Below are 10,742 nucleotides of genomic sequence, written 5' to 3'. Positions count from 1 at the left end.
AACAAAACAATGCCTTGGCCGACATTCCGCGAACGCATCTCAAAACGCGAACGACCCTGCAAAAAACTGACGTCCGTGGGAGGTGCAAGAAAAACAGCTGGTAGTTATAAGCTGTAGAGTTCGCTGTACTGTGACGATCTACCTTCGTGTCTGACTTCAGGCTCAGTAGTTTTGTCTCCGGGACAGGTAAGCTATACTTTAGCACCGGCCAGTCATTTATTTACGCTGTTTTGCGGTGTGACTTTGTCAGCGTGGAGATTAGGCGGGAGCTCCTCTGTCTATCTGTCTGTAGGGTGTGCCCACTGAGTTTAAGACAAGTTAACTGTAAAGTCTTCTGTTTCCTGACTTTTTAATCGATGCGATGTACTCTTCATATTTCGTATCTAACCACGTCTGAACCATAGATCTATAAGGCATCGATCAATAAGTTTCAGTTTCAAGAATGTCTTTGGCACTATGAGTCGATTTCGTTTTTGAACTTCAGCTTTTAGTTTATCCTTGTATGTGAATTCACTGACAATCCGCTTGCTCGCTTTCGGAGAATCAGAATGAGCGTGAGCAGCCCAAACAGGTTTACTAACAGGAAAACTATAATCCAGCAGTTGTTAGAACTTTTCCCCTCCATGCACGATCAAGTGCAAGAGTTTACCCTGAAAAGCAAGGCATTGGTTTGTTCACGCAAATGAGGATTTCTACATTAGGTTGCACTATTGCGCTTTGGCAACAGCAAGAATCGCATGCCTCATATTTACATTACACACCGCTAAGGTGTGGCCCTAACCCTAAGTGCAGAGTTTAGGCTCCCGTGTTTGAATATCAAATATCTCCACAGACAAATACTGGGAGATTAGTCATGTTATGTATAATTTATGGTAAAAACATTTAATGTGCCGGATCATAAGTGGATGGAAGTGCACAGGGTAAGTTGATCTCCACAGGGATAAAACCAGGTGGGAGTGTACTAGGTTTCCTCTCAGTGAGGTAATTACAGGTGTATCCAAACAAACACAAGTTTAATGAGATAAGCTCCCGGGAAACCACCACAGATGTAGGACACATGAGAACCTGTGACGAAACGTCGTGTGGTGGAAACCCTCTGTGAGATGATGACCTGTATACAATATTGATCAAAGGTTAACGAAGGCCACATTCAAACCTGTAACATCTTCCTGCCCCTGCAATGTAATAAAGTACTCATTGTGCATTTTTTTAAATCTGTTCTTTTGTAGCTTTCAGGACTTCCAGTTTGAAAATCTACACTCTTCCTACAATGGCAGCAGTAAGTCTCTCTCAGCTGCACGTTCATGTGTGAATTTGCATCACCGGTAGGGAGTCACTGCACTTTCGACACAGCATTCAAATTAAAGAAAGGTTAAAGGTTCAGCAACCCGTGATAAAGGTAGTTTATTAGATAGTTTTGTTTTGCTTAGTTTTTTTGTTTTTATGTTCAATGCAAGTCCCCTAAACAAGACTATAGAGCCCTTACAATTCAATCCTGCTTTTTAAAACCTTAAAATAATCTAACACTCATGAATAGAAGAATAATTATGCATTGTAGCACATATGCCTTTGACTTTAGCATAAATGATCAATAATCAGACATACTTTATTACACATATATTTTTAATTAATTCTGTAAAATGTTTACAAATGCTCATCTGCATATCTTTACTTTTCTACTTATTGAAAAAGATGAAATTTGCGATAGGCAGATAAGCTTCTGAGAAATGGATACTGGCTTTAAAATTGGCTCTTACACAGATGTGTTAAACTAGTTCAAACAAATTGATGTCAAACCCTTCACGTGTACATAGTGAGATTATTTAAAAATGGCATGAATGGGAAAAATGATTGAGTTGTTCTTTAAGCTTTGTGTTTACTTATTTAATTTCTGTTTAATAGATTAATAATTGTATTTTTGTCATTTGTAATCAGATCGGAAACCGTGGAACCGTGACTGAAGCTGCTAATTTTAATCCCGACGCAGATGCCCAGAAGCTTAGAGAATCCATGAAAGGAGCTGGTGAGTGATCCAACACCATTGTCACCCACTGAACATCAGCTAAAGATATCCTTAGCCCTCTATGGAGAAAATAAATTCTCCTTGGTCTCGCCCTTCTTCTGAAGGAAAGTTTGAAAACTAATTTCAACATTGCGCAGTGCTCACGCAGTCATGGAGTATCATAGTGTTTCCTTTATAGTCCATTTGATTGGTAATCTTTTACTCTGACAGTGACTAATCTTTAACCTTTGTGTTTTGCAACATTTTCACTCCTGATAAGGAAGGAAATGAGTCTTGCTTATCATGCAGGTTGTAGTAGTAGACTAGCTTTGTCATGGATTATGCTGTTTTAAAGCCAAGCAGGGAGATACTGTGTAGGTGCTATGTAGATCCCCTCTAACATTCAGCATTTGGTAGTGTTAACAAATTCAGCAAATTCATGGAGAGGAATGTTCAAGCTGTTCGGGTTTGATACTCTAATAATCTTCTCCTGACTCTTGTTTGAGCTCCATTGGAAACAGATGGTTTCTATGGCCATGGGAACAAACAACCTTGTGTTAGGATAATCTCCAGGCCTGCAGCAGTGTCGCCCGACTCTACGGCCTACATAAAATGACGGAACCTATGCTTTTAAATGCAATTCCAGCAAAAGAAATAAATATGGTCCTTTTATTTCAAGATTGACAGCAGTTAAGATTACATAACCTGAGTCTATGAAATTTCTTTCAGGCACTAATGAGGCAGCTATCACTGAGATCCTGGCCCACCGTACTATTGCCCAGAGGCAGCGCATCAAAACTACCTACAAACAAACAGTGGGGAAGGTGAGATGCAGCAAAAGTAGTCCATTCATAACTGAAGATGTGCCTTTGCATCTTAAATACAGTAATAATATATAAATGAGTTTGATGGATGCTGTTGGCAGTAGCAGCGGATGTGTTGCCTCTTACTCCGCTGTGTACTCTCACTGTCCTTATTTTGGGTGGGGTAAGGTGATAAGGTGCAAGTTAACCTTTAACTGCAAAGCAGAAATGAATAACACTTGCAAATAAAGGCTAATACGGAGAGGGGCTTGTGAGTTTTCTAGAAGAGGAAGGTCTGAGTCAATAAAAAACACAGACTGAACCCACATAGGTGTGTTACCCACTGTCACTTTGGTTGTTTCCTGATTATGGGGCTCAATATATTAACAAAATGGGAAGCTTGAGATCTTTATTGTATTGACATATTAAGATAATATTTATCTCCCTGCACACTGTACACACTGCACATCTGGTACAAAGTCATTAAAAGCAACTGAAAGTTCACTGAGGGGAGCTATGGGAACAGCAGAGTGAGCGGAGTTGTTGCAGTCAGGAAAAGTGAGTCATGTTGCACACGCGGACACCCACACGGGGAGGGGGTGGGGCTGAGTGGAACAAGCTCCTCTTTTCACCAAAACTCTTTCCAAGAACCACACCCTCTAGCGGAGACCCAAATGCTGTTGGAATGAGTGAAGTCATGGTCAACATAAATCCATTTCACTCAAGTGAATGTTGTAGAGAGTCTGTGTTTGTTACACTGACACAGCCTAATAAATTCACTTAAATATTCAACTTCAGTTTTTTTATATCACGACAAATCACAACAACAGTCATCTCAAGGTGATTTATATTCTACTTCCATAGTCAAAGCCCCTATAATAATATGGAGAAAACCTGAGCAATTATGCGACCCCCCCCTATAAGCAACCACTTGGCAACAGTGGGAAGGGAAAACTCCCTTTTAACAGGAAGAAACCTCGGGCAGAACCAGGTTTAGGGAGGGGCAGCCATCTGCCATGACCGGTTTGGGGTGAGGGGAGGGACAAAAAGACAAAAACACACTGTGGAGGGCAAGAGATTAATAATACCTAATGATTAAACAGAGAGTGAAAAGAGGTGTGTAAAGCTGTCCAGCAGCCTAGTCCTATTGCAGGATAACTAAGGGAGGATTAGATTCACCTGTTCCAACATAACTACATGCTTTATCAAAAAGGAGGTTTTTAACCTAATCTTAAAAGTAGAGACGCTGTAGAGACCTGCATCCAAACTGGAAGCCGGTTCCACAGAAGCAGGGCCTGAAAGCTTATAGCTCTGCCTCCCGGTTTACTTTAAATATCCTGAGAGTGAAGTGCTCTATCTGGATAAGCTAGACTCTAATTATTCAACACATTGTATGTGAGGTGAAGGATTTTAAAGTTGATTCTGGATTTAACAGGGAGCCAATGACAAGGAGCCAATATGGGAGAAATGTGCTCTCTTTGTAGACACTGTCAGTATTCTTGCTGCAGCATTTTCAATCATTTGAAGGCTTTTCAGAGGGTTTTTAGGACATCATGACAATACTGAATTACAGTAGTCCAGGCTAGAAGTAATAAATGCAGGACTAACTTTAAAACAATAAGAACATTCATCTGTTTCCATCCCCCTTCAGGACCTGGCTGATGATCTGTCCTCAGAGCTGAGTGGGAACTTCAGGAGTGTTGTTCTGGGTCTGCTGATGCTGGCGCCTGTATACGATGCCTACGAGCTGAGAAATGCAATGAAGGTGATTGAAGAGGTTTTTGATAGAGCTGCTAGTCTTTTAGTAATGCGCCTGTATATCTTCCTATTGTCCCCAAGGTCAACATGTATTATCTGTGTATGCAAAGTCTGTTATTTTTATGTCACACAAATTATCATTTATGTTCACAGTCTTTGAATGACACACCTCTGTTGCTGTTATTTACATACTGTAGTTTATTTTGAGCTAATCTTGCACACAGTATCCGCCCTCTGCTGTTTTACAAATATGTATTAATCCGTAGCTCAACTTATATACATGTATACTTAAACAGTTGCACTGTTTATAACAGTGTGAAGTGATTTGGGGAAAATATTGAAGAAATTTGCTTGGGACTGGGAACCTCAGGAAGTGGGATTATGTGACAATAACAAATATATTGAATACCGCCAGCCTTTTCCTTTAATTCCCAATGTGCAGCTTACGGCATACTGATTTATTACAGGGGGCTGGAACCGAAGAGGCTTGTCTCATCGATATCCTCGCCTCAAGGTCAAACGAGGAAGTAAAAGTCATCAACGACGTCTACAAGAAAGGTAACAGTGTCACCTCGTCAGGTCTCCCTACCAGCTGGTACCAATGATATATGATATTATGTAGCACCAACAAAACTCTGTGTTTTGTTAGGAGTTGCAATGACCTCCTTTATTAGAAAACACTGGATGCTGTAAATTATTCATAAAAGCCACTGCTGCTCTCTGTGTGGCGGTTTATTGTTGCTGAATTGTTCCTCTGTGGGTGAAATGAGAGTAGCTGGAAAGTATTTATAAAGTAGTTTTCAGTAACCTTGCCTTGAGTGATTTGTCTGCTTTGTTGTGTTTTTCTATAGAGCATAACAGTTGGAAATTTTAGATTAAAAACAATGAATATTAACTGAACGTGAATGTCAATATTTGGCTTCCGAATCTGTTTTTTATTTTTGTTTTGTTTGAATCTCATAGAAATCTGGATTATGGCTCCCTTTTAAGCCTGCAGTAAATATTATTCTTCCCACGAGCTGTTGTTCATAATGTAGAAATCTGAGAATCTACTATATTACTTATGTCTAACACGCCTCCTGCGGTATAAGCCATCGACAAGGATCCCCCAGAGTGCTCAGTCTTGATCTACTGTATGGCTAATATTTACATGAGAAGCTGTTATTAGTGCCGACGGTAGTTTGACACATTTAATGACTGACTGAACTAGTTGAGCAAGTAGCAACTTAACAGCATTTTTCCTACGAGTACTAACAACCAACAGAGCTTAATGTACATTTAGTGAACTGCATGTTTAGTGGTAAGTGTAATTTTAAAATAAAAACTAAAAGAGTACAATGTCACATGATTTTATGTCTTTTTTTTTTATTAATGGCAGAATATGAGAAGAAACTGGAAGATGCTGTAACTGGGGATACATCTGGAATGTTTCAAAGGGTTTTGGTCTCTTTACTCACGGTGAGCAAACTTTGACCCACAACCTTTTTATAGTGTTATTCAGTGTCCGAAACACTGGCCAGAGACGCAAAAGTAGACAAGCAATTATACCGTCCAGACCAACTGAAGTTTCTAATATTTCCAATGCCTATCTGAACTTCACTGTATCTCCAAACCGTGTTACAAAAAAACAAAACAAAAAAAAGTCATTTGTTGAACATTTTCTGATGTAAGTGCCCTAAATCCTCATCCAGCAAACCGCTGTTCTGTTCCAGTTTGTTTACAAAGCTTTAATCAGACGTCTGATCATTTACAAAGCTGACATAAGTGAATATTTATCTATTTTGCATTTTTATTAAACTGTGTTAATCCAAAGAACGGACACTGTTTGACAGCTTTAAGTTAAAATTCATAGAAAATAAACAACAGAAAAATAAATTCGGCTTGTTTTAAAATTTAGAACCTTTAGCATTTTAGCAATCAAAAAAGTAAGGAAACCCAAACATTTTGGACTTTAGTGTGATATTTGCATGCAGCATCGCAAATACTACCATTGTCAAATGGAACAAAGTCAAGCTGTGTAGATTATAAGTATGAAGTATTAACCTCCTGGTATTTACTAGCAGGTTCAGCCGTACTTGTAAAATGTCAGTTGGACCTTTATCGAATATCTATTCTTCAGGGAAGAGGAAGAATGAGTCACTTCTGCATAATAAAATAACCAGTTAATATTACTTTTTTCTGTTGCTTAATCTTGTACGCACGTTCTCTTGAGCTGACACATCTCCTGTTTTGCAGGCTGGACGGGATGAAAGCACCAATGTGGACGAGGCCCAGGCTATTCAAGATGCCAAGGTAAAGGTTCAGGTCATAAGGGAAAATGGTGTATTTAACTCGCCTGTTACACAGGCGTAGAGACTGGTTGACAACAATTTTATGTCTGTGATTATAGGAAATCTATGAGGCTGGTGAGGCTCGATGGGGCACAGATGAGGTTAAATTCCTCACAGTGCTTTGTGTGAGGAACCGAAACCATCTGCTGCGAGGTACTATAAGTGCTTGGTGTCATGTGAAAATACTTTGCATTGCCTTACTTCCTTAAATTGGCCACCAAAGGAATTTCAGTTAATGATTATATCAAATTTATGACCAAAATCACTTGTTAAATCACATAATCTTTTAATTAGTGAGTCATCAGGTCACTATTGGCAACTTCCTTATGAATCATGTTATGTCCCACTCCAGTGTTTCAGGAGTATCAGAAGATTTCTGGAAGAGACATTGAGGAGAGCATCAAGAGGGAGATGTCTGGCTGCCTGGAAGACGTCTTTCTGGCTATAGGTGTGTCTTTTCAGTTACGTGATCCTTCAGATGAAGTCTAAGATACACGTGGGTTCAAATTACCACAGAAAATAAATAAATAAGCAAGCTTACAATATTTGCTGCTGATTTACCAGGTGGTCTGTATAAAGTTTATTGCAGAAACACAAAAATACACTAATCAGTTGACACTAAATATTTAAAAATGCACAAAATGAGGAATTGCAGGTCGACTTAAGGCCTACTCTTCAGTCACAAGAGATCAAATAAATGCTGCTGTTCACAATATTTTTTTAATATATTAATCAAGTAGAATAAATTGTTTTTCTGCATCATACACTACGATTTGCATCTCATGTGCAGTGATTTGTTTTCTACTTTGCAGTGAAATGCATCAGGAACAAGCCGGCTTTTTTTGCTGAGCGATTATACAAATCAATGAAGGTAAATATTTCATGCAGTAATACATAGCTACTTTTCTTTCTTCCACTTCCAGTTCTATCATAAAACAACCACAAATATAAAGAATTACTTCCATTAAGTGCTACTGTATGCAAAAGCCTCCTGTCACCCCTCATTTCTGTATATTTTGCTAGGAAAATGGGAAATGGATTCAGAGATTTATTAAAATGTGTTCAAACATACATGGAAATACAGCATATAAGGCAAAAACAGAGCTTGTGCAATTATAATGAGCCTGCAAATTCAATATTTGGTATGACAACCTTTATGCTTCAACACAGCCTGAACTCTCTCAGACAGTTTTTCTTGTAATTTCTTTAAAAAGTCTGCAAGTATAGTTCAACTCTGGATGTTGGCTGCCTTTTGTCCTGTTCTCTGCTTCATTAATGTTGAAGTTGGACCTCAACATTAATGGCTTCTTGACAGCTATTGAGCTCATTTCTGATGAGGGTATGGCAGACAATAGATTGATCAGCTGAAGGGCGGGATGTATCTTTCAGGTCCTGTGGCACATGGCCCACTATGGTATATAAAACACTTTTGTTTACCTATGTACCTATGTTTTTCCTTCTTCAAACAGCACTTGTCTAACATTCACACACTCTAAAGAATGCATCAGGGGAAACTTGGAGTTCAATATCTTTCCCAAAAATATTTAGCCATACAGACATGCATCATACCACCGACCACTCAGTTGGTAGACGACACCCTCTACTTCCTGAGATGCAGCCAGCCTTGCATCAGGTCTTTGTTGGATTTTTTTTTTTTTTAATTTCTTAAGGACATGACTTTCAGATACTGTTGATCTGATGTAGATGGTTTCTTAAGCCTGCTGCTTTTTCTTTTGTTCTCACAGTTTCTTCCAAATTTTTAAGGACACGCTGCACGGCATGCTGAGATTTGCCCAGGTTTCAGCTAATAGCACCTTGTTGGTACAAAAATACAATTTCACGCCTGTCAAACGTTGTTATTTTTGACATTACTATTATTATTATGTTTTTGTAGGTTCAAATAAAAGAAAAGGAGCAAATTGTGTTTTTGGAACAAACACATTTTTTGCGACAGGCTGTTACTGTAGTCTGTCACAAAATGCCTAAAGACAACAATTTAAACTTGGTTCTTTGCTAAGCTTCCCTTAGATTTTTTTTTTTATGCTTCTATAATTCATAATTTAGTGTTAAATGGTTTGAACAAACAAGCAAACAAAAAACATCCCTGTGAAAGTGGAAATGAGTGGAAAAATCAACCATTGTCCAAAGGAAAAAATCTGAAAGACCTTCAGAGAGCCTGAATAATGATTGCTCAAAACTACTTTGTACAAGGAAGTCAGGCTTCTTGTAGGTAGATATAAAAATAAAAGTGGCTCAAGATTTTTGCACAGCACTGTATGCCATAATATATTATGAATTAGGCCAAAAAGAAATCAGTCCGAGGCTGTTATAGTCTGCGGCAGAGTCCAGTGCAGTACAAATACAGTTTTTGTTTCTCTCTTTCCAGGGCCTGGGCACTACAGACAGTGTCCTTATCCGGATAATGGTAGCCAGGGCTGAGATTGACATGTTGGACATTAAAGCACAGTTCCTGAAGATGTATGGAAAAACTCTACACTCCTTCATCAAGGTGAGGCACCAAAGAAAGGGGACGGTAACGCCCTTTCGTCAGCAAAAGCTTTGCAATACATCAGCTGGGGTGTAATATATGCGCTTCTGACTTTATGTAATGTCCTTATGTTGTTTTGAAATGTTGCAAGACAATATTTAAGATAATTTTGGGGGGGTTCAGAAGCCTTGAAGTTGTAAAAATATGTTCTAATTTTTCCTTTTTACCCCCCACCCCCCCGTAGGGAGACACATCTGGTGACTACCGCAAAATCCTGCTCGAGCTCTGTGGAGGCGAGTAAAGAAAATCTCACTCCAACATTCAGCCATGCGTTTACTCTGGAATCTACAATATTGGCCTTTTTTTTTATTACAGTTTGTTCATCTGTGCTTTTTACATTTCACTGTGCCTTATTTGACGCTTTCTAAAAACAATTAAACCAAAGATCAGTGACCTGTGCAGAGATTTCTGTTTTTTCTTGTCCTTGTTGTTGATGCTGTGTTAAGGATTTATTAATTGCATTATAGAGGGGGAAATTTATATGCTTTCCACATAAAAGCAACACAAAGATGGATGTTGTTGGCATCTAGCTGTTTTTACAGTGCAGCATTTTCATTACCATCTAGTCAATGAAGTCCATTTGTTTAATTGGTAGCAGTTCCTCATTTGCTAAGTCAGCCCTTTATCATTTGATTCAATTACTTAACAAGATGCTATCTTGATTTGGGAGGCAGTACATGCTCCAATCAGGTTATCGGGAATGTCACAAAGTATAAACTTACAGCTCAGTGTCTGAACAATAGGCCCAGGTGATGCTGTAGTGTGCAGTGGTCAAGGTGAACACTAGGTGGAACCAAAACAACTCCAAATAGGAGCTGTGGGCCCATAAAAGTCAAGCCAATGAAGAGGCCCCTTTAAACTTCCATTCTCAGCTGCAAAAAGAAAAATGCCTGAAAAATGCCCCATTGCTTACTTCATTTATGACCTCATGGTCTCAGTCACTAGTTTCAGTTCTTCTTCAGTGAAGCAAGACCTTCATTTTCTTACATTTTGGTCACTTCTAATGCAAAATGGATGAAAAAGCAGAGTATGCTTTATGGCGGTCCTAGTGAGTGATCAGTGTACAAAACGAGAATGCACTGGTCTCCAGATCCATGACATCCTGACATCCATATTTTCTGTAATGTTTGTTTGCTCCCTGGACAATCTGGTGGCATGTTCAACTGTATAAGCGGGCTCCTTGCTATTTTATCTGGCCTGTTTTTATAGCTTGAAACCATTTAAGAAGGAAAAAACAAGGCGTTTTCAAGGCTGTCTTGAAGTTTTAGAGGCCCCAAAAGGCTGCTGTGTTGTTTAGCCCT

General features: G+C 39.0%; 1 protein-coding gene across 1 annotated transcript; it reads left to right on the top strand.

Annotated features, from left to right (window-relative positions):
* Window positions 1-51: 51 nt before the first annotated feature.
* Window positions 52-9,844, top strand: anxa4 (annexin A4). Its single transcript, XM_040000019.1, has 13 exons — window positions 52-186; window positions 1,230-1,279; window positions 1,936-2,023; window positions 2,732-2,826; window positions 4,457-4,570; window positions 5,031-5,121; window positions 5,942-6,021; window positions 6,799-6,855; window positions 6,953-7,046; window positions 7,246-7,341; window positions 7,706-7,764; window positions 9,280-9,402; window positions 9,626-9,844. Exons 2-13 carry the CDS (start codon window positions 1,271-1,273, stop codon window positions 9,680-9,682), a joined length of 963 nt encoding a protein of 320 aa, XP_039855953.1. The 5' UTR covers window positions 52-186; window positions 1,230-1,270; the 3' UTR covers window positions 9,683-9,844.
* Window positions 9,845-10,742: the final 898 nt, after the last annotated feature.

The sequence above is a fragment of the Simochromis diagramma genome, unplaced genomic scaffold (assembly GCF_900408965.1).
Source record: "Simochromis diagramma unplaced genomic scaffold, fSimDia1.1 OVJJ01000596.1, whole genome shotgun sequence".
Taxonomy (NCBI): Eukaryota; Metazoa; Chordata; class Actinopteri; order Cichliformes; family Cichlidae; genus Simochromis; species Simochromis diagramma.
The sequence above is the reverse complement of the archived record's forward strand: the minus strand, read 5'-3'. Positions and strand labels throughout refer to the sequence as shown.